The sequence below is a fragment of the Chiloscyllium punctatum genome, chromosome 1 (genome assembly GCF_047496795.1).
Source record: "Chiloscyllium punctatum isolate Juve2018m chromosome 1, sChiPun1.3, whole genome shotgun sequence".
Classification (NCBI taxonomy): domain Eukaryota; kingdom Metazoa; phylum Chordata; class Chondrichthyes; order Orectolobiformes; family Hemiscylliidae; genus Chiloscyllium; species Chiloscyllium punctatum.
Genome location: NC_092739.1, coordinates 162670667 through 162696090, shown reverse-complemented (window position 1 = coordinate 162696090; position 25424 = coordinate 162670667). Strand labels below are relative to the sequence as shown.

Below are 25424 nucleotides of genomic sequence, written 5' to 3'. Positions count from 1 at the left end.
TGCTTCGCTAAGGCTAGTCCTGGAGTGCAAGCCTTCAGTACTGGTGCAATTAGGGGCCCATAAACCTTTGCAGTGTCCAGTGTCTTCAGCTTTCTCTTAATATATTGAGTTGGCTGATGAATGTCATGTCGAATGCTCAGAACATAAGGAGGAAGCCAAGATGAAGATGAACGCAAATGCTTTGGCTTTGTCTGTTAAACTGTGTTGAACTCTCTTCCATTAAGGATGGGAATTTTTGTGAAGCCTCCTCTCATTAATAGTTTAATTGTCCACCACCATTACTGACTGTAAGTGGCAGAATTTAAAGCTGTGGCCCCTCATTCTAACCATCACCATCCAAGGAAAAGGGCTCTCACTGTCCACTCTATCTAATCCTCTGATCATCATGTATGTCGCTATTAAGTCACATCTCAACCTTCTCTCTAATGAAAAAAGCCTCAAGTCCCTCAGCCTTTCCTCATAAGACCTTCCCTCCATACCAGGCAACATCCTGGTAAATCTTCCCTGCATCCTTCCAAAGCTTCCACATCCTTCCTATAATACGACAACCAGAACTATACGCAGTACTCAAAGTGTGGCTGTACCAGAGATTTATACAGCTGCAACATGACCTCATGGCTCCAAAACACAATCCCTTCACCAATAAAAGGTTAAAATTTCTGTTTACACAAACACAACACAATAGAAACTAATTCACAGGCTATGGGAATGCTCTGAGATACACCAAGGGCAACGGATGATTTTGGATCCACCATAAAGCATGAGATAAATGCAAATGAATTTGCTCATAATTAAGAAAAGCTTTATGACACATTCCCTTTCCAAATCTCCACTACTGGTTCTCTACAGATGGCAGTTTCTTGCTCAAGGCATCAGAACAGCCATCACACTCAATGAAGCTTTTGGTTATTTCTATCTACATTGATCCCAATAACCTAAATCTCATTTTGAAACCAGATATTTACCTAGACCTCATCTTGAAAGAGTTTAACACAGCTCAGGTGTTTTTTGTGAGAGCTACTTCCAGATGTCAATAATGCCAGAGGCAAATTAACTTCTTCTGATCTCTGGTATTGCTGATCTAAAGCAGATTGTTGCCATTTTGTGATTCTAAAAGGAGGCCCACCACTGCTTTCTTAGAGAAAACAGGGGCAGCCAATTAAGACAACCCATAAATAAATGCACAACTTGCACATTTAGTTGCACAACTAGGCACAATGTTAGATAAGGCCCCTGACCAAATCATAATACTTTCACAGAGTAATGGCTAGGGGGTACAGCCCAGAAACAAGCCAGTTTGGCTCACCTAGTCATGTTTGTGTATTTATGCTCCACATAAATCTGTGCCTACATTCATGAAACTAATGCTGTCATTAACTAATTGCCTTCAAAACAATGAGGGAAATAAGCAAGTACCTCTTCTTCATCCTCCTCATCTTCAACATCTAAGATTCCAGAATCCTGTTCAGACATTGGGCTGGTATTTTCCATCTCAGCGTCAAAACCAGTTCCACCATCTTTCTTCATTTTCTTCCCGGTTCCGACCTTATGCTGCTGAGAGACAATATTATCCAGGTTCCTCTGCTGATGGGCCTGAAATAAAAGCAACAAAACATTTTCAGAATAAATTACAGCAGAATTTGTTGGTGGGTTAGCAATGGGTAAACCCAGCACCCAGCAAATATATCAGAGTGCTGAATGCATCAAAAGTAAGTAGAGATTGGACTAGGTGTGGACTTGTTGGGCTGAAGGGCCTGTTTCCACACTGTAAGTAATCTAATCTAAAAAAGATTTCATGAGCCCACCATCTTCTAAAACATCGCACAACTATCAAACCATATATTGAATTGTGCTCACTGTTGTCCCACAGACAAAGGCAGCAGTCAAATCAGTGCACTGCATTGCCCCCTCTTGAATTTAAATATATGATTCAGTGAGGTGTTTTGTTTGCAGGGGTAATAATATTGGTCAGGACAATGGGAAGAATCCTGTGCTTTCATTTGGGAAGTACCATGGAACTTGTCCCGCTTAGTAATTATAAACTGCCTCTCCTTTAGTGTCTCAACCAAAACATGACAACTTTGCCCATGAAAGGGTCAGTCTAGATTCTATTCTCTTTGAAAGAATTTTTAACTCATGACCTGCTACACAGGGGAAAGCAATGTTCAGAAACTAACAAGGGAAATTGCAGCTGTTTACCATCTGAATACTCTCCTATTAAATGATCAGTTGAGAATTCTAATGGTCAGAGATAACAGATCGGACAGATTTGCACGTTTACTGTGCAAACATAAACCTTCTCTCCTGTTATTTTAGGACCTCATAGCATTGAAAACCTTTCCCTCCTTGAAACTTTAGTCTATTGCCATAAGCTTATTAAATATAGAAGACAGAGGGTGGTGGTGGAGGGTTGCTTTTCAGACTGGAGGCCTGTGACCAGTGGTGTTCCACAAGGATCAGTGCTGGGTCTGCTGCTTTTCGTCATTTATATAAATTAGTTAGATGTGAATATAGGAGTTATGATTAGTAAGTTTGCAGATGACACAAAAATTGGAGGTGTAGTGGTCAGATAAGAAGGTTGCCTCAGATTACAACGGGATCTTTATCAGATGGGCCAATGGGCTGAGGAGTGGCAGAATGGAGTTTAATTTAAATAAATATGAGGTGCTGAATTTTAGAAAGGCAAATCATACACTTGATGGTAAGGTCCTGCAAAGTATTGCTAAACAAAAAGACCTAGGAGACCAGGTTCATAGTTTCTTGAAAGTGGAGTTGTAGGAAGATTGGACAGTGAGAAAGGTGTTTGGTATGCTTGCGTTTAATGGTCAGTGCATTGAGTTGGGAGGCCATGCTGCAATTGTAGAGGACATTTGCTAGGCGACTACTGGAATACTGCGTGCAGTTCTAGTCTTTCTGCTATAGGAAGGATACTGTGAAACTTGAATGATTTCATAAAAGATTTACAAGAATATTGCCAGGGCTGAACGATTTCAGCTAAGGAGAGAGGCTGAATAGGCTGGGGTTATTTCTTTTCTAGAGGGTCAAAGGCTGAGGGGTGACCTTATAGAGGTGTGTAAAATCACGAGGGGCAAGGATTGGATGATTCCACCCCACCAACCTCTGTATACATCGCATCATTCTCCGCCATTTCCACCACCCACAAACAGACCACACCACTAGAGATATATTTCCCTCCCCACCCTTATCCACTTTCTGTAAAGACCGTTCCCCCTGTGACTACCTCGCCAGGTCCACGCCCCCCAACAACCAACCCTCCCCTCCCGGCATCTTCCCCTGCCATCGCAGGAATTGCAAAACCTGCACCCACACCTCCCTCAAAGTTTCACCTGCACTTCCACACGTCATCCACTGTATCTGTTGCTCCCAATGCAGTCTCCTCTACATTGGGGAGATAGGCTGCCACCTTGCAGAGTATTTCAGAGAACATCTCCAGCTTACCCGCACCAACCGGTAAGGACATGCAGGTCCAGGCCCAGCACCAGGTCCTCCTCCATCACCATTCCCTTACCAACCTCTAATCCCATGGTATCAATGTGGATTTCACCAGTTTCCTCATTTCCCCTCCCCCAATCTTATCCCTGTTCCAAACTTCCAGCTCAGCACCGCCCTCATGACCTGTACCACCCGTCTATCTTCCTTCCCACTTATCCCCACCACCCTCCTCTCTGACCTATTACCTTTACCCCCACCTCCATCCACCTACTGCAGTTTCAGCTACCTTCCCCTAGCCTGCAGCACCCCCCCCCCCCATTTACCTCTCCACCCCCAAGACTCCCAGTCTCATTCCTGATGAAGGGCTTTTGCCCGAAAGATCGTTTCTCCTGCTCCTCCAATGCTGCCTGACCTGCTGTGCTTTTCCAGCACCACTCTAACCTAGACTCTGATTTCCAGTATCTGCAGTCCTCACTCGCCCTGAATAGACAAGTACTTTTTCCTAGGGTGGGGGAGTCCTGAACCACAGGACATAGGTTTAAGGTAAAGATTTGAAAAGGATCTAAGGGGAAACATTTTCATACAGAGGGTGGTGTGTGCATGGAATGAGCTGCCAGAGGAGATGGTGGAGGCTGGTATAATTACAAGATTTAAAAAGCATCTGGATGGGTATATGAATAGGAAGGGTTAAGATGGATATGGGCCAAAAGGTGGCAAACGAGAGACTAGATTTATTTAGGATATCTGACCGGCATGGATGAGTTGGACCAAAGGGTCTGTTTCCATCTGTATATCTCTATGACTCTAAATTCACTTGTCAATCCTATACTTTAAACTTTGCACTTCTTTCCTACAACCTTTCTGACAGGTGTATGCTGTGATTTCTGTCTTTACAAGAAAAGATTATGGTTCAACTTCCATTCTGAAGGCTTCTATGAGATTTACATTGGATATTTGGCATGGAAATATTCGACCATCTACTCCATGTCGCTGTTTATGTGGCTCTGGGGCTTTTCCCCATTTTCTTTCCCCATTTTTATCCCCTATTCTAATCTACTGCCATTATAATTTATAACGTTCTCTCTCATTTGTTTGCCAGTTTCTCCGTAAATACATTTATACTAAAAACCAAAAGAACTGCAGATGTTGAAAATCAGAAACAAATGAGTCTAGGGGAATGAATGGATACTAATGGGGAATGTTAGTAGTTGACAGTGGATTGTGTGCGAGCAGCCCATGTGACGACCAGACCTGGTGTGTGGGTGTGGGGTAAGGACATGGGAGAAGATGCTCAAGAACTAAAATTATTGATCTCAATATTAAAGTCCAGAAGGCTATAGAGTTCCCAAGTGGTAAATGAGGTGCACTTCTTCAATTTGCGTTGAGCTTCGCTGGAGCACTGCAGCAAGTCTGAGACAGAGATGTCGGCCAAAGAACATGGTGGTGTGCTGAAGTGGCAGGCAACTGGAAGCTCAGGGTTTTTTTTTGTAAACAAATGTTGGTGTTCTGTAAAGCAGTTACCCAGTCTGGCTTTGCTTCCCCAGTGCAGAAGAGACCACATTGTGAGCAGTGAACGTAGCAGATTAGATTGAGTGAAGTCCAGGTTCACCTGGATGGTGTGTTAGTGGTCCTTGGATACGGAGGAGGGAGGAAGTAAACAGGCAGGTGTTAACCTGCAGGGAAAGGTGTCACAGGGCTGTGTTGGGAGTGAATGAGGAGTGGGCCATTATTCTAGAGGAAATGATCCCAGTGGAGGGCTGACATGGGAGGAGAGGTGAATATGTGTTTGGTGGTAGCATCCCACTGAAGGTAACGGAAATGACAGCTAATAATCATATAGATGCGGATGCTGGTGAGGTCAGGGGGAACCTTATCACCACTGAGGAAGGGAAGAGAGGGGTTGAGGGCCGAAGTGCAGAAGATGGGTCAGACCGGCTGAGGGCCCTATCAACAGCAATGCTGGATAGTCCTTAGTTGAGGAAGGTGGACATTTCAGAGGTTCCCTTGTCGAAGTTGGCATAATCAGAACAGATGCAATGGAGATAGAGGAACTGAGGGAACGAAATAGAATCTTTACAGGAAGCAGGGTGAAAGGATGTATAGTCAAGGTAACTGTGGGAATTGGTGGGCTTGTAGTGGATATTGGTGACCAGCCCTTCCCCAGATGGAAACAGAGATGTCGAGGAAGGGAAAGGAGGAGTCAGAGATGGACCAGGTGAAGGCAAGAGTGGGGTGGTAACTGGAAGCAAAATAAATAAACTTTTCTCAATTCTGCATGAGAGGGAAGCATGTCATTGATATACCGGAATTGTGGGTAGGGGCCGGAGTAGGCCTGGAACAAGGAATGTTCCATGTATACCATTAAGAGACAGGCTTTAAATAAATCTGTCCTATTTGCTTCAAACACTGCTCATAGTAGCAAGTTCAATGCTTGTGCCACTGTTGGGTAAAACGTTGCTCCCGAATTCCTTATTAGATTTCTTAGTTAACATGGTAGATGTAAAGGATCCATTGCATAATTTGAAAGTTTAGCAAGAGTTCACCTTGCTCCCAGCCAGGAATTAACAATCAATAAACATTGCGAACACAGACTCTCTGGGTATTATCACATTGCAGTTTGTGGGGAGGTTACTATGTGCAAATTGATTGCTGTATTTTCTATACCACAACGTGTGGAGAAAGAAGATTCAATTGACTGTGAAGTTCTTGGGTAGTACTAAAATAGTTAGATGCTGTCAAAATGGAGATTATTTCTTCTGTTGTTTTAAACTGCTCGAATATTGTTGTTCAGGCCAAAACTGCTGCCCCTCGGTTTCTGAATCTTAAAAGTTAGAAAGCTTTTCTTCAAGTTGCTCTTAAAGTATTGTTATCATTGCCACAATTATAATTTATTGTCCATCAATAACTGCGCTGAAGCCATTATGAGTCAATCATAAAGGCAAATACCAAAGTTGCCTTCAGGCCTAACAGGGTATGGCTTGGAGGTTCCATTCCCTGAATGATGTTCATTTTTAACTGGAACGATATGACAATAAGTTATCAAATTTATTGAATTATATTATTACTATAGCATGAAGGGATTTCAAACTCCTAACCTCAAGATTCCCATTTAGTATTAAAGACTTTGAGCTCATGGAAACCATGCTCCCTGGTGCCCTTAGCATGACAAAGAAAGAATCAGATTTCCACTTTTTTACTGATCTCAATTCTCATTGAACATTTTATTGAAGCCTAATGAAGCTGCAAAACCAGACCTACACTCAAAACAGCCAGGGAAAATCTAAGAATAGACAGGTTTTCACTTAGTATCCCACCTAAAAGACAGGACCTCTGATAGAGCAACACACGCCAGTGCAGTACTGAGCTACACTGTAAGCCTAGACGTTTGTGTCCAAGCCTCCAGAACAGAACATAAATTCACAACTTTCGAACTGAAGGGGCACTATCAATGAACTACGGGCGACAATGAGCTCCTGGATTATCTTGCGATGTCTCTGTATTGCATTGGTGGGATCTCAAAATAAACTTGTTCACATCCCTACCTCCTTTGTCTAAAGTTTGTTCTGAAATAAAACAATGGATCTTTGTATTAGTGTACACCTTATTATGTCTCCCAGAAACATTTTCAAGTACTTCATAAACAATTGCTTTGAAGTAAAGAGGCTGCTGTGAAACAAACATGGCAGTAAATCTGTGCCAACAATGTCCTGTAAACAGAAATAGGATGTATGATCAGCTAATGTGTTTTTGGTGGTATGGCGGAGGAAGAAACATTGGTCAGCAGAAAAATAAAAGTACTAAAAACTTGCAGACATTGCCAATGAACAGAGCTCACACCCACTCAAACATAAACTTCACACAGTAGCAACACAAACACTTCATTAAAGAGAGACTTCTGCTTATAATGAGCCTTCCACAGCATCAGGATTAGATTAGATTAGATTACTTACAGTGTGGAAACAGGCCCTTCGGCCCAACAAGCACACACCGCCCCGCCGAAGCGCAACACACCCATACCCCTACATTTACCCCTTACCTAACACTATGGGCATTTTAGCATGGCCAATTCATCTGACCTGCACATCTTTGGACTGTGGGAGGAAGCCGGAGCACCAGGAGGAAACCCACGCAGACACGGGGAGAACGTGCAAACTCCACACAGTCAGTCACCTGAGGCGGGAATTGAACCCGGGTCTCTGACGCTGTGAGGCAGCATTGCTAACCACTGTGCCACCGTGCCGCCCACTGACAGCCCTATTCATTTCATAGCCAATAGTGTAGTCACCATGTGGCACAGGAAATGAGGCAGCCAATTTGCAGAATCAAGATTCCACAAACAGCAATGAAATGAGTGTACAGATGATCTGCTTTAGATATATTTCAAGGTATAATTGCTTCCCAGGATGCCACAGGCAAATCCTCATCAAAAGGGATAAAGGATCTTTACGGTTCACTTGGGATGGGCAGACAGGACCTTGTTTAATACCTCATCTCAAAGTCAGCATCTCCAACAGTACAGCACTCCCTTCATATAACACCATAAGATAGAAGAGCAGAATTAGGTTAATCAACCCATGAAGTTGACTTTGCTGTTTGATCATGGCTGATATGCTTCCTAACCCCATTCTCCTGCTTCTCCCCATAACCCTTGATTCCTTTACTAATCAAGAACTATCTTATCTCTGTCTTAAATACACTTAATAACTTGGCCTCTCCAGTCTTTAGCGGCAATAAGTTCTGCAGATTCACCACCCACTGACTGAAGAAACTCCTCATCTCAGTTCTAAAGGGTTGTCCCTCACCCTGAGGCTGTGCCCTCAGATCCTAGTAGCTCCCACTAGCGGAAACAACTTCTACACATCCACTCTATCCAGGCCTTTCAGTATTCTGTAAGTTTCAATTATAGCCCCGCCACCCCCATCCTTCTAAACGCCATTGAGTACCGACCTGGAGGCCTCAATTGCTCCTCGTACTGCAAGCCCTTCAACCCTGGGATCATTCTCTGGACCCCCTCCAATGCTAGCACATCCTTCTTTAGATAGGGGGACTATTTCTGTTTGCAATATTCCAAATGCAGTCTGATCAGAGCCTTATAAAGCCTGAAATAACTGCATTGGCGAGTATGGCATCACCAAGTAATGATTATTGACTTGTATACGGTACACAATGTGCTGTGGCAGTGGCTGTGGGCTGTGGCCAGCTCAGAGTCAGTCCCCTCAACTGAGGAGATTCTAAATCCTCTACTTTTTTTATTGAAACGGTACACAATACAAATAGTTAACAATAAAAAATAATCAGCAGCCCACAAAAGATTGCTATTTACAGGGGAAGGGACAGCAAGGCCAAACCCGAAACCTCACCTTGTAATCCGTAAACAGGGAAATGAAGACGGACCTCAAATACCACCTTAAGTCATCAGAAAGAAAGCAATAACAAACTCATACAAGACAGTCCACTCAAATTAACAACAAAACAATGCAGAGAACACAAATACCACTGGCAACCTACCCACCCCTCCCACCTTATCTGCTGTCCGTATTGGTCAGCCAGGCTTCCTGATTGACCTAGTTTAACAACCTCATTCAAGAATCTTGTGTTCAACAAGATCCACATTGTTCCAATCACTAGAAAGCCTCAACAATACATCTCTGTTCTTGTATTCTCCCCCTCTTGAAATAAATGCTAACTTTGAATTTGCCCTGCTAACTGCCAACTGAACATGCATCCTGAATTAGGACTCCCAACTTCCTTTATACTCCAGTTTTCCGATGCCTTTCCCAGTTTAGAAAATAGTCTATCCCGCAATCCTTCCTTCCAAAGTAGGATCTCATCCTTTCCCACATTGTGTTCCATCGGCCACATTTTTGCCCACTCTCCCAAACTGTCCAGGTCCTCATACAGCCTCCCCACTTCTTCAATACTACATGTTGCTTCATCTATCTTTATATCATCTGCAAACATAGCAAAAATGCCCTCAGTTCCTTTGTGCAGATCATTTATGTATAACGTGAATAGTTGTGGTCCCAACACTAACCCTTTGCAGAACTCCACTAATCACCTGCTGCATCCTGAGACAAAACCTATTATCCCCACTCTCTGCCTTCTGCCAGTCAGCCAATCCTCAATCCATGCTAATACCTTGCCCCTAACACCATGGGCTTGTTTACTAGCCTACTGTGCAGAACCTTGTCAAAGACCTTTCTGGAAATCCAAAGAGATCATGTCCAATGCCTCACCTTTGCTTAACTTGCTTGCTATTCCCTCAAATAATTCTAACAGATTTGTAAGGCATCACCTCCCCTTGATGAAGCTGTGCTGAGTCCATCCTATTTCACCCATGTACTTCTAAATACTTCAGAAGCTCATCCTTAAGAATTAACTCTAAAATCTGACCAATGACGAAGGTCAGGCAAATCAGCCCTCTTTTCTCTCTCCCTCCCACTTAAACAGGGGTGTTACATTAGCTGTTTTAAAGTCATCTAGCACCCTCCCTGACTCCAGTAATTTCTGAATGATCATCACCAATCTCTGCAATTTCTATCTATACACTCTGCTCAGCTATCTCCTTCAGAAACCTGGGGTGTAGTCCATCTGCTCTGGACGAATTATCCACCTTCAGTTCTCTCAGCTTCCCCAGCAACTTCCCCTTAGTGATGGCCACTACATTCACCTCTGCCCACTGACTCTCTTAAAGTTTGGGTGTGTTGCTGCTGTCTTCCACTGTGAAAAATTACACCAAATACCTATTCAGTTCTGCCACCATTTCTTTGTTCCCCATGACTGGGTGAGTACAGGAGTTGGGAGGTCACTTTGTGGCTGTACAGGCCATTTTTGAAATACGGTGTACAATTCTGGTCTCCCTGCTATATAGGAAAGATGTTGTGAAATTTGAAAGGGTTATAAAAATTGACAAGGATGTTGCCAGGGTTGGAGAATTTGAGCTACAGGGAGAAGCTAAATAGGCTGGGCCTATTTTCCCTGGAGTGTTGGAGGCTGAAGGGTGACCTTATAGAGGTCTATAAAGTCATGAGTGGCATGGATAGGCCAAGATCATTTTCCCAGGTTGGGGAGTCCAAAACTAGAGGGCATAGGTTTAAGGTGAGATGCGAAAGATTTAAAATGGACCTAAGGGGCAATATTTTCACGCAGAGGGTATTTGGAATGAGCTGCCAGAGAAAGTGATGGAGACCGGGACAATTATAACACGTAATAGTTATCTGGATCGGTATATGAATAGGAAGGGTTGAGGGAGATACGGGCCAATTGCTGGCAAATGGGTCTAGATTAATTTAGGATACCTGGACGAGTTGGACCGAAGGGGTCTATACACAGCTCCATGACTACTTCTCCAGCCTCATTTTCCAGTGGTCCAAATGTCCACTCTTGCCTCTCCTTTATCTTTTACATATCGAGAAAACCTTCCCCAATCTTCTTTTATACTACTAGCGAGTTTATCCTCATATTTCTCCCCCTTCCCTTATATGACACTGGACTATTAGTCTTGTTCTATGCATGGCTCAAGCAGGACATGAACCCACATAACCTGCTGACTCAAAGGTACAAGTGTGTACCATCTAAGACACAAGAGTACATAGGTGACCAGTGAGAATATGAATATATCTCACCTGCGGCTTAAGGAAAGCCAATGCACAGCATAATATTTGCCACAGAACCATAGAAAGTCACAACAAAATAATGACAGATACTTTTGGATTATATACTTTCGGATTTTGATTTACACAGAGGCAATTGGAAGTTGAGATTCTGAAAAGTCCTTTTTTTAAAAAAACAGGTCATAAAGTCATTTGGACAGTGTCCCAAACACAAAAGTTCCAAGAAAACATGTGACTCGGAGTGTCTGAAGAACCCCTCGAGAGTTAATGAATATAACATTTTCAATGTTAGGTTATGACAGGCAGAATAAACACATAAAAGCAATTGGTTTAAGTTTTGACTTCAGAACAGAAGATTCATAGTTCAAGTTCAGACAAACCCAGACTTTAGAATGCTGAAGAAAGTAGAACAGTTCCTCCTACCGGAATCAAGTCACTTCAATAAAAGTAGTTTCAAGTCTGTTGAAGTTCTAGAATAGAATAGAATCCTTATAGTGTGGAAACAGGCCATTCAGCCCAACAAGCTCACACCGATCCTCTGAAGAGTATCTCACCCAGACCCATTCCCCTACATTTTCCCTGACCAATGCACCTAGCCTTTATCCTTGAACACAATATGAGCAATTTAGCATGGCCAATTCACCTAAACTGCATATCTTTGGAAGGAAACCGGAGCACCCAGAGGAAACCCACGCAGCCACAGGGAAAATGTGCAAACTCCACACAGACAGTTGCTCGAGGTTACAATCAAACCTGGGTCCCTGGCGCTGTGAGACAGCAGTGCTAACCAACGAGCCACCATGCCACCCCAAGACAAGATAGTTTAGTATAGGTCATCCAGATTGTTAGAACTAAGAAGATTTAGGCCATCAGGACTGAGAGATGTTCATCAACAGCTTTGGAAAGGAATCATAAAACTGTCTCCTCAATTCAAGAAAAAGAAACTGAAAAAGTCAGTTACACGAATTCTGTTAAAATCTCTGAGACCATAAAAAATGGCAGCAGAAGTAGCCATTCTGCACCTCGAGTCTGTCCCACCATTCAATCTGATAATGGCCAATCCAACACTCCTCACGTCCTCTTTCCTGACCTTTCTCCATAATCCTTAATTCCCTGACTTATCAAAATCTATCCCAGTTTTAAAAAATGCATAAGGTCTTTCTGCAGCAAGGAGTTCAAAAGACTGACAACGCTCTGAAAGAAGAAATTCCTCCTCATCTCAGTCTTAAATTGGAAACCCTTTACTCTGAGACTGTGCACTCTGGTTCTAGACTCTCCGACAAGGGGAACCATCCTCAGCATTAACCCTGTTACGCCCGATAAGAATCCTATATACTTCAATCCTATATACTTTCATTCTTCTAAACTCTAGTGAGTAGAGTCCCAAACTGTTTAATCTTCACTCAGAAGACAATTCCTCCACAGCAAGGATCATTGTGTGAACCTTCTCTGAACTGCCTCCAATGAAACAATATCTTTCAACAAATAAGGGAACCAAAACTGCTCATAGTACTCCAGATGTGGTCTCTCACCAGCACCTTGCACAGTTGCAGTAAGACTTTGGTATTCTATAGGCAAAAGTGAGGACCGCAGATGCTGGAAATCAGAGTCCAGATTAGAGTGGTGCTGGAAAAGCACAGCAGGTCAGGCAGCATCTGAAGAGTAGGAAAATCAACGTTTCGGGCAAAAGCCCTTCATCAGGAATGAAGGGAGCAGGAAAATCAATGTTTCGGGCAAAAGTCCTTCATCAGGAATTTTCCTGCTCCTCGGATGCTGCCTAACCTGCTGTGCTTTTCCAGCACCACTCCAATCTAGACTGTGACTTCCGTATTTTATTCTCCAACCCCCTTGAAATAAGAGTCAACATTCCATTAGCCTTTCTGATTACCTGCAGTACCTGTGTGCTAGTCTTCTGTGTTTGTGCACAAGTATCCCAAAGTTCCTTTGTACTGCAGCTTTTGCAGTTTTTCTTCATTTAAATAACACACTGTTCTTCTGTCCTCCCTTCCAAAATAAATAATTTTGCCTTCTCTCACATTAGACTTAGTTTGCCAACTTTTTGCCCAATAATTTAACCTATCAATATTTGTCTGTAAACTGTTGGAATCCCTCTTGCAACTTGCCTTTCCAACTACATTTATGTTTTCTACAAATTTGGCTACAGCACATTCATTTCCTTCCTCTGAGTCATTAAAGTATATTGTAAACAGTGCGGTCTCAGCACTAAATCCAGTAGAACCCCACTTGTCACGGGTTGCCAACCTAAATAAGAAGCCTTTATCCCCACCTGCTGTTTCCTGCCCATGAGCTAATGTTCTATATTACATCCAATACCATGCTATCTTATCTTATGACTTAACCTTTTATAAGATATGTTATCGAACACATTCTGGATTTAGGATTTCTCTTCTTTCCCTGGGATTAACTCGAATGGATGGCGTTGGGGACAAAAGGTTGAAACTTTGTTTTAATATCTGTGTTAAGATCTTTCATGTTTATTCTTTTGTGTAATAACATGATGTTCTGATATTAAAGAACATTTGTAGCCTGGTGTGAATATGTTTGTGATTAGCCATTATGTTAACCAAGGCAAAAATTAAACATATGGTCTGTCAAACCAAGTTTCGTTCTGGGATCTGAATTGTCTGATATTACCATCGGTTGGGATCACAAGAGAACAGAAGAAGAATACGTAGCTTCCTGAAAACCAGTACGTTTTTGCAAAATCTGGTCCTAAATTTATATGTGACCCGGTTATTTTCCCTATACATGCATATTTCTCACAGTCCATTAGATCAATCACACAGGCAAATGCCATTCATCATTCAGAACACTCAGTATTGCTGCTTTTCATCTTGCATTCATCAGGATAATTTGCAAGAATAGCAATTCAAGGAGCAAACCAATACTTGTAGTGCTTGAAGAATACATAATTCATTATTTCTTCCTCAGGGCAATCTCTAACATTTTATATACTTTGAGATGTTTGTCATATTTCTGGAGAGGAGGGGTGGGGGGATGGAGGGTCTGCTGAAAGCAATAGTGAGTGCTCTGGAAAGCTGCTTGCAGCTCCTGGGAAGACATTAATGTTTTGTTTCCCACTCATGGGATTGAGGTGTCACAAGCTGGGCCAGTATTTATTTGCAGCATCCTTTCCCCCAAATGCCCTATTCCCAGTTTCCTAACAGAGCATTCTGGAAAAAAAACACGAGGTTCACATATGTGGACGAATGCAACACAAAGTGTATATTTAACACACAAAAACAAAAGGTTACATACGTTTTGAGCTGACAAAGGCCTATGCCAAAGTTCAGAAATACAAATTTTGAAATAACAGTCTGAAGTACCCAAAACACTTGTGAAAGGGAGTGCATAACAATACTCCACACAACACTGCCACAAAAACAATGGCAGGGAGCCAAGCAAACGTTCCAGAAACTACAATGACCTCTTGTCCCTCAATCAGACAAGTGCAGAATTATTTTTGAGAAGTGCAAAGTCAACATGTTAACATTGTTTTTCCTTTCTCCTAAACTGAAGCACAAACCCACAAGAGTGATAAGAACTGTATGATTTGTCTGCCCTTGCTACTGTTATCTTCCAGCCCACTTCCCTATAGATCAGATCTAACAACAAAACTCTCTGTAAATGGACAGGGACGTGACAGATTGACTTGGCCTTTGTTTGACTCCACAGCCACGGTCAGAAGTGCATGAACTGAGTTGAGGTAATGCAGTCTTGATCTAAATAGGCCTTCTTTGTATAAATAAATGCAATGTGTACACAAGGCTCTGATAAAGGATTTTAAACATGAATCCGAAAAGATTATTTTTGCATATATTAGGTTAAGGCTAAGAGATTGATTCATAAATAGCAACTAAAATTTTAAAAAGCAAAGATTATTACTGTATCTTGACAAGAGACATAGTCTCATGAGTCGTAGCTAGCTTACTCAAATCATCAGTCCTGCTCCACCAGTCTGACGACCGTACAATCAGCAAGCATGCTAGATTAGGACTGGGTAAAATCTTGAAGCACAAGAGGCAGTAATTCAGTCCACTATGCCTGTGAAAGCTCTTTTAAAGAACTATTTAGTAGACCCTAAATCTCTATCTATTGTGCATACCCGTACTATTCCTTCCCCCTTCAAGTGTGTTGTAAGTTACCACTGAATCTGCTTCCACTACTGTTTCAGTCAGTCTTTTCCAGGTCTGGCTTCTGATTCTTCTGTCAACGCAATAGGTACCTACATTGGTATCTGGGACGGGACTTTCAACTACCAGGACTGATTAAAAATCCTGATGAAGGACTTTTGCCTGAAACATCGATTTTCCTGCTCCTCAGATGCTGCCTGACCTGCTGTGCTTTTCCAGCACCACACTCAGGACTGACTAACAGTCAGGAATGTGCAACCAGAATGAGCAAAGCAACACAGAAGAGTTTTTAAATTCTCAAGGAAATTGATGAGCTGCACTATAATAGTGCATTGCAAAAATCACAACACCACCTGTATTTTTACAGCATTCGATGCCTTTTTTTCAGCACATATTGCCCATGCCATTTCTTTGAAAACGTTATTTCTCCACAGTCAGCAACCTTCCTTCCTTCAGTAATTTATTTTTGCAACTTCACATTCAATCTGGGTATCCCAGCCTTAAATACACATAAGGACTCTGCTCCCACACCTCTCCTTGGCAAGGAGTTCAAAAAACTCGCAACTCTCTGAGAGGAGAAATTCCTGTTTATCTCAGTGTTAAGTGGTCACCCCTTTATTCTGAGACTGTTCCCTCTGATCCTAAACTCTCCCAGAGTTGGGAGGTTATGTTGCAGCTGCTAGCACATTGGTTAGGCCACTTTTGGAATACCCCATTCAATTCTGATCTCCCTGCTGTAAGAAAGCTGTTGTTAAACTTGAAAAGGTTCAGAAAAGATTTACAATGATATTGCTATGGTTGGAGGGTTTGAACTATAGGGAGAGGTTAAATCGGCTGGGGCTATTTTCTCTGGAGGGTCAGCGGCTGAGGGGTGACCTCATTGAAGTTTATAAAATCATGAGGGGCATAAATAGGATGAATAGTTAAGGTCTTTTCCCAACAGCAAAGGAGTCCAAAGATTTAAAAGGGACCTAAGGGGCAACTTTTTCAAGCAGAGGATGGTGCACGTATGGAGTGAGCTGCCAGAGGAAGTGGTGGAGGATGGTACAACTAAAACATTTAAAAGGCATTTGGATGGCTATATGTATAGGAAGAGTTTAGAGAGATATCGGCAAAATGCTGGCAAATGGGATTAAATAAATGTAGAATATCTGATTGATATGGACGAGTTGGACTGAAGGACCTGTTTCTTTGCTGTACATCTCTATGATGGGAAACATCCTCTCAGTATTTACCCTGTCGGGCCTGTTAAGAATCCTCTGTGTTTCATAGTCATAGAGCATCATAGTAATAGAGTCATACGGCACGGAAACAGACCCTTCGGTCCAACTAGTCCATGCCGACCCATAATTCCAAACTAAACTATTCAGATCTGCATGCGCTTGGCTTATATGCCTCCAAACATTTCTTATTCATGTACTTATTTAAATATCTTTTAAACATTTTAACTGTACCCAATGAGATCAATCATTTTAATGAGATCACCTCTCACTCTTATAAACTCCAGTGAGTAGAGTCCCAACTTTTTCAATCTTTGCTCAGAAGACAATCCCTCTGCAACAAGGATCATTGTGTGAACCTTCCCTGAACTCCCTCCAATGAAAGAATTTATTTCATTAAATAAGCGGATCAAAACTGCTCACAATGCTCCAGATGTGATCTCACCAGCACCTTGTACACTTGAAGTAAGACTTCCCTAATCTTGTACTCCAATCCCCTTGAAATAAGAGCCAACATTCCATTAACCTTCATGATTACCTGCTGCAGCTGTGTGCTAGCTTTCTGTGTTTTATGCACATATATCTCCAAGTCCCTTTATGTTACATTTTTCTGCAGTGCCTCTCTATTTAAATAATGTTCTGTTCTTTTATCCTCCCTTCCAAAATGAACAACTTCGCATTTTCCTGCATTATACTCTGTTTGTCAACTCTTTTGCCCACTTACATAACCTATCAATATCTCTGTGTGTATCCCTTTCCAAACCTATTGTTCAACCTACTCTTTGTATTCTCTGGATCCTTCTCTGGATTTTTAAGCCAGGACGCTGGATTACTACAGAAAGAATTATATTTATATATCAGTTTTCATGGATTCAGGACATCCTCGATAAAGTTCAGGCCTTCTAAAACGCTGTTGCCAATGGTCTTTACATCTATCATCCTTGTACCCGCTAACCCACACTGCATCGCAGTTCAATAGTGTCTTTTTTTAAATTTTATTGCTTTGATTTGATTTATTGTGTACCAAGATACAATGAAAAGTGTTATCTTATGTGCGTTAGAGGCAGATCGTACTGTACAAGTTCATCAGGGTAACAGAACAGAGTTCAGGATATGTGTTATAGCTGCCAAAAAGGTGCAGAGAGAGATCAATAATGACATTTAGCGGTCTGTTTAGAAGTCTAATAACAGTGGAGAAGAAGCTGTTATTGAATCTGTTCAAACATGTATTTATACTTTTGCATGTTCTGCCCGATGGAAGAGGATGAAGAGAGTATAACCAGGGTGAGATGGGTCTTTGATTATGCTGGTTGCTTTCCTGATGCAGCAGATCAGATAGGATGCTTTCTATGGTGCATGTATAAAAATGTCTAAGAGTCTTTATGACATGCTGAATTTCGTAAGCCTCCTGAGGAAGTTGAGGCATTGTTGTGTCTTCTTAAGACCATAGGACCATAAGACCATAAGACCTAGGAGTGGAAGTAAGGCCATTCGACTCATTGAGTCCACTCCACCATTCAATCATGGCTGATGGGCATTTCAACTCCACTTACCCGCACTCTCCCCGTAGCTCTTAATTCTTTGCGAGATCAATAATTTAGCAATCCCTACCTCGAAGACATTTAATGTCCCAGCCTCCACTGTGCTCCGTGGCAATGAATTCCACAGGCCCACTACTCTCTGGCTAAAGAAATGTTTCCTCATTTCCATTCTAAATCAACCCCTTCTAATTCTAAGGCTGAGCCCAGAGGTCCTAGTCTCCCCGCCTAACGGAAACAAATTCCATTATCCACCCTTTCTAAGCCAGGCATTACCTTGTAAGTTTCTATTAGATCTCCCCTCAACCTTCTAAACTCTAATGAATACAATCCCAGGATCCTCATCCATTCATCGTATGTTAGGCCTACCATTCCAAGGATCATCCGTGTGAATCTCCACTGAACACGCTCCAGTGCCTGTATGTCCTTCCTGAGGTGTGGGGTCCAAAATTGGACACAGTATTCTAAATGGGGCCTAACCAGAGCTTTATAAAGTCTCAGAAGCACATCGCTGCTTTTATATTCCAACCCTCTTGAGATAACAACAGACTCAACATGCAAGTTAACCTTTAGAGAATCCTGGACTAGCACTCCCAGATCCCTTTGTACTTTGCTTTATGAATTTTCTCACCATTTAGAAAACAGTCCATGCCTGCTTTCTTTTTTTCCAAAGTGCAAGACCTTGCATTTGCTCACGTTGAATTACATCAGCCATTTCCTGGACCACTCGCCTAAACTGTCTAAATCTTTCTGCAGGGTCCCCACCTCCTCAGTACTACCTGCTTGTCCACTCAACTTTGTATCATTGGCGAACTTTGCCAGAATGCCGCCCAGTACCTTCATCCAGATCATTAATACATAAAGTGAACAGCTGCAGCCCAACACTGAACCCTGCTGGACACTAGTCGTCACTAGCTGCCATTACGAAAAAGAACCTTTTATCCTAACTCTCTGCCTTCTGTCAGACAGCCAATCCTCAATTCATGCCAGTAGCTCACCTAACTCAGCAGCTTCCCATGACGCACCTTATCAAAGGCCTTTTGGAAGTCTAGATAGATAACATCCACCAGGTTTCCCTGGTCTAACCTACTTGTTACCTCTTCAAAGAATTCTAACAAGTTTGTCAGGTATGATCTCCCCTTACTAAATCGATGCGAATTTGTTCTAATCTGACCCTGCACTTCGAAGAATTTAGAAAACTCCTCCTTACCGATGGATTCTAAAATTTTACTTACAACCGAGGTTAGGCTAATCGGCCTATAATTTTCCATCTTTTGTCTTGATCCTTTCTTGAATAAAAGGGACTACAACAGCAATTTTCCAGTCATCTAGGGCCTTCCCTGACTCCAGTGATTTTTGAAAGATCACAACCAACACCTCCACTATTTCCTCAGCCACCTCCCACAGAACTCTCCGATGTAGCCCATCTGGTCCAGGAGATTTATCAATTTTTAGACCTTTTAGCTTTTCTAGCACTTTCTGTTTTGTAATGGCTACCATACTCAACTCTGTCCCTGACTCTGCTAATTGTTCGGATATTATTCATGTCTTCTACTGTGAAGACTGACACAAAGTACTTATTAAGTTCTTCAGCTTTTCCTTATCTCCCAGCACTAGCCTTCCAACATCAATTTAGAGCAGCCCAATTACTACTTTTACCTCTTGGTTGTTTCTTATGTATTGAAAGAAACTTTACTAACATTTCTAATATTACTGGCTAGCTTACCTTCATATTTGATCCTCTCCGTCCTTATTTCTCTCTTTGTTATCCTCTGTTTGTTTTTGTAGTCTTCCCAATCTTCTGATTTCCCAGTGTTCTTGGCCACTTTAGAGGCTCTCTCTTTTTTTTGATACATTTCCTGACTTCTTTTATCAGCCGTGGCTGTCTAATCCCGGATAATCTTTCTTTTCTTTGGAATGAATCTCTGTACTGTGTCCTCAATTACACCCAGAAATTCCTGCTATTGCTGCTCTACTGTCTTCCCGCTAGGCTCTGCTTCCAGTCGATTTTTGTCTTTTCCTCTCCCATGCCCCTGTAATTAACTTTGTTTAACTGTCACACCATTACATCCGATTTTGCCTTCTCTCTTTCAAACTGCAGACTGAACTCTTCCATATTACGATGGCTGCCTCTTAAGTGTTCCCTTACTTTAAGATTTATAAAGTCTGACTCATGACTGTTGACCAATTGTTGGTAATTGTCACTCCCAGGAACACTCTCGACTATCCCCACCTCAGTACCATTGATCCAGACAGGGGTGTGCCCTCCACTCCACTTCCCGAAGTTGATGACCAGCTCCATTATTTTGCTGACATTGATGGAAAGATTGCTGTCTTTACACCATTCTACCAAGCACTTTCTTTCATGTACTCGGTCCCACCATTGTTCCAACATACAAAAGTGGTGTGGTCAGCAAACTTGTAAATGAAGTTGGCGTGGAATTTAGCTGCACAGTCATGTGTGCATAAGGATTACAGTAGGGGGCTGAATATGCAGCCTTGCGAGCACTGGTATTGAGGATTATTGAGGAGTTTGTGTTGTCGCCTATTCTTACTGACTGCGGTCTTTTGGTTGAAGGCAGAGCTGTAGTCAATAAGTAGGAGTCTGAAGTAGGTGCCCTTGTTGTCCAGATCCTCCAGGGATCAGTGCAGGGCCAGGGAGTTGCACTGGAAGGTGAATTCCAAGGAATCAAGTAAATCTGGGAGGGTGCCGTTGATGTCAGCCATGACTAACCTTTCGAATCCCTTCATAATTATGGACGTCAAATCCCTCTATGACCTTTAAATGGGCTACAGGGGTTCACAAAGGCAATTCACTACCACCTTCTCAAGGGCAATTACAGAGCGGCAATAAGTGCTGGCCCAGCAAAGATCACAACCCAGAAAAAGCACTTAGAAACCTTCTCCATCTACAGGCTGTCCATTCAATCCTCAGACACCTGGGCTTCTCCAGCTTCTTAGGGTATTCTGATACTAATAGTTCCAACACAGCCAGTCATGCCTTCTGCAGCCACAATTACGGCATTCTAGAATTCTCTCACAAAAACTCTCTGCCTTTCTTTCCTACATAAAGTTGAACCTAAATTCAAGTGCTTTGATCATGTTTTTGGTCACTCACCCAATAGCATCCCAGAAACGATCAAGGGGCAAAAGAGAGAGGGGAAAACAACAGAATAACTATCAAAAGAGAAAATGCAGGGAGTAAAGATCAATAGCTTCTGTGGACTTGATGAGTTGCATCCTAGGATATTAAAAAAAAGTAGGTGCTGAGATAGTGGATGCACCTAGGATCCTAGTAAAGCCCAAATGGATTGGAAAACTGCCAACGTAACACCTTTATTCAAAAAGGAAAGGCGACAAAAATCAAGTTACCTTGTTAGTTAACTTAATATCTGGCAAAAGGAGTGTTAAGAGGATAAAGGATGTAGTAGCAGAGCCATTTCAAATAAATAATCTAATCAGGTAAAATCAACATGGGTTGATTAGAATTTATTAGAATTCTTTGATTTGGTTAAAAGCAGGATAGATAATCATAGAATCTTTACAGTATGGAAACAGGTCTTTCGGCCCAAGTGCACACCGACCCTCTGAAGAGTAACCCCATCCCAACTCATTCCACTAAATTTATCCCTGGCTAATGCACCGAACCTACACATCCCTGAACACTATGGAAAAATGTAGCATTGCCAATTCACCGAACCTGTACATCATTGGAATGTGGGAGGAAACTGGAGCACCCAGAGGAAACCCACGCAGAATGTACAAACTCCACACAGACAGTCGCCAGAGACTAGAATTGAACCCAGGTCCCTGGCACTGTGAGGCAGCAGTGCTAACCACTGAGCCACAGTGGAGAACAAGAAGGTTGAATAGCTTTGGATTTCCAAAATGCATTTGATAAGGCACCACACAAAACAACCCACGGTATTGTGAGTACTATATTAGCAAGAACAAGAGAATTAACTAACAGAAGACACAGTTGGAATTAAGAGGCATTTTCACGAATGGCAACCGTAACGAGTGAGGTGCCACAGGATCTGTGATGAGACCATAATAATTTACAATAATTTTAATGACTTGGATAATGGAAGCCCAATTTTGCAGATGACACAAAAAGGTGAGTGGTGAGAATGACACAAATGGCCTGCAGAGGTACACAAATAGATTAGTTGTGCTGACAAAATCTTGATGGATGGAATATAATATGGGAAAATATGAGGTTATGTAATTTGGTCAGAAGAATCAAGGAGGTGCATTATATTTAAATGAAGAAAGAATGCAGCAGCAGAGAGGTATTTGGAGGTTTTTGTACATAAATCACAAAATGCTAGCATACAAGTTCAGCAGATAATAGGAAAGACAAATGGAATGCTTGCCTTTACTTCAAAGGAATAGAACATAAAACTAGGAAAGTTTTGCTAAAAATATAAAAGGCATGAGCTAGACCACACCTAGAACATCGAGAACAGTTTTTACATCCTTATCTAAGGAAAGACACATTGGCATTGGAAACAGTCCAATGGATTTATCTCAAGCATGGAGGGATTTTCTCATGAGGACGGGTTGAGTAATTTATGCCTGTACTCATTGGAATTGGAAAGAATGAGAGGAGACCTTATTGGACCATATAAGATTCTTCGGAGGCTTGTCAGGGTAGATGGGAAGAGGTTGTTTCAACTTATCAGACAGGCTATGACCAGAGGAAACAGAGTAAGGATGTGCCCATTTAAGATCAAGATGAGGGAGAGTTTTTTTACTTTCACAAAGGGAGTCAATCTGCGGAATTCTTTACCACGGAGTGCTATCAAGGTTGAGTCATTAAGTATATACAAGGCTGAGACAGACAGATTTTTAATCAGTATGAGAATCAGGGTTATGGGGGAAAAGGCAGGAAAATAATGGTGAAGATCATCAGATCAACCATGATCTAATTAAACGGAGAAGGAGACTAGATTGGCCAAATGGCCTACTTCTGCACTTGCATCTCATGGCCTTATATGGCATATTTGAGAGAATCATTTGTGACACAGGAGGCAGCCATTCAGCCCAATTGTCCAAGTCAGCTCAACATAGAACAATCCAGTTGGTTCTATTTGCCTGTTCTAACACCACAGCATTGTAAGTTTATTTCTCTTAACTGCCCACATAAGTTCCCTTTGAAATTCATTCATCATTCCCATGTGGGAAATGAACAGTCTGTTTGAACACAGCAAGCTCCACAAACAGGAATAAGATCATTACCAGATAATTTGGTTTAGTAGTGATAGTTAAAGGACAAATATTGGTCAATAAAGCATTGAGAATGGCCCTGTTCTTCTTGAATTGCTCTTGAAAGCATAGGTTCTTCTGCACCATGAGAGAAGTCCAAAAGTCAGCCTGAATATGTTAGTAAATCTTTGTGGTCAATGCAAGGACATGTAACCAACTAACTGTGCTGATTATATCACTCCAGTAACACAATGACTTTGCTACCCTATTTGTGGTCTCCATTTGTTGTACTCCATTGCTACACGCAAATGGTTACAGTTGCTAACACAATAAGCAATCTCGCATGTGCTTAGGACTCTTTGCTAGGAAGTGAATTAAAGCATCCTGATCTAATTTGGCCTAGTTTTAACAGCTGGTGAAGAAGGTGGGATGCCTGGCCAAGATGCAAGGGTAAGTGAAACAAGAGACAGAGTTAGAAAACAGAGGAAAATGGACTCTCTGAAAGGCTTTGGGAGAGCCAAAGTACAAATAGCATGAGGTTAAACAAGTAAATGTTTAATGACTTGAGCAATTAAATCACTCCCTTGTGTTAGGTCTTTTTACATATTTCTTATTATTATACTTCCCCTAATAGAAACAATGTTGGAATGAACTTTCAAACATTACCCACTGCTGAGCAAGAGGAGTATTTTGTCTTTTAAAACTCACCCAATTTACACAACTCACATAAAACAGAACTAAAGATTTAAGTTTGGTGCAATTTTGTAAGAACAGAAATAACTAAACTGAGCAGCTTCTTGCTGGGGAAGTAGCTATTGTAAAATTCTCTACCACAAACTATCAGTAAAGCAGAATCCGTAAACTCTTAACATGGAGTTGCGTGATGAAAGAAAGATATTGAATCACATGGGCAATGAGCATGAAAGTGGTGAATCCCATTCTGTTGCTTGCCTGTTGTTGAGACTACTACCTTTGGTAGTCTCAGTGGGTGACAGTCAGGAAATTAATATATATTTCCAAGTCAGGACATTGTGTGACTTGGAGGAGAACTTGCAGGTGATGGTATTCCCATGCAGTCTCCACAGAATCAGGGTGACCCCGAAGTGTTTTACAGTCAAGGAAGCCCTTTTGAAGTATCTGAACTCTGTCAATGAGGTACCTGAAAATAGTCATTGAAAAGTAGGTGATGACGAAAATCTGAAATATAGAGAGAGTTCTGACAATGCAAGTTGAAGAATAGCACACATATAATAGAGATTTGCATTTTTCAAATGAAGTTTAGCCACTAAAGGAGTCAAAGATAGGGAGGAAAAGTGAAGAGGATGAAGAAGTTGATCCATGATCTTACTTAATGACAGACTGGTCTCAAGAAGTCATATGACCTATTCTTGCTTCCTTTTCTTATCAATCTTCCAAAGCTTTCATAATTTCATGGTCCCTGAAAATGCTTCACAGTCAATGAAATACTGTCAATGAAATGACAGGGTGGGGCCAGTAATAACATATAAAATGCAGGAGCCAATGCAAAAACAGCAAGCTCCATCAAACAGCAATATGAAAACAGCCTGAAAGTTTAACATGATCAATCTATGGATAAGTGCTAGCTAGGACACAGAGCATAACTCCTTAACTTTATATATGTGACACCCAAACTAATCTACTCAGGAAAAAAAACCAAAAATTGCTGGAAAAGGTCAGAAGGACTGGCAGCATCTGTGCAGAGAAATCAGAGTTAACATTTCTGGTCCAGTGACCCTTCCTCAGAACTGATAGTAACTTGGAAAAAATTATTTTCTTGCAGAAGAGCAGGTGGGAAGAAGGCCTAAGGAGTAATTGATAGGTGAAAATATAGCCAAACAGACAGAGTTGATAGTAGTTGTCTTTTCCCTAAGATGGGGAATTTCAAGGCTAGGGGGCACATTTTTAAGGTAAGAAGACAGAGATTTAAAACAGACATGAGGCAAATTCTTTACACAGAGGGTGGTTCAAATATGGAATGAACTTCCTGACAAAGTGATGGATGTGGGATCAGTTAAACGACAGTTGGATTGATATATGAGCAGGCAGGTGGGATTACTTTGGAGGGATTATGTTCAGCATGGACTGATTGGACTGAAGGGTCTGTTTTTGTACTGGATGACTCCATGATTCTAAGAACAGTTGGACAAACAAATCAGCCAGGAGAATGAATATCTTCCAATGAGGACTATTAGCAGCTAACTACGGGTTATGTGTAAT

At 41.8% G+C, this 25424-nt stretch overlaps 1 protein-coding gene across 2 annotated transcripts in view; it reads right to left on the bottom strand.

Annotated features, from left to right (window-relative positions):
• The window catches only part of LOC140481543 (exocyst complex component 6B), a 664346-nt gene that overhangs the window by 399504 nt on the left and 239418 nt on the right, over window positions 1–25424 (bottom strand). For both annotated transcript variants that reach the window (XM_072577911.1, XM_072577921.1), the window contains exon 7: window positions 1417–1593. In XM_072577911.1, the coding sequence (XP_072434012.1) occupies window positions 1417–1593 (177 nt within the window). The remainder of the gene's footprint in view (window positions 1–1416; window positions 1594–25424) is intronic.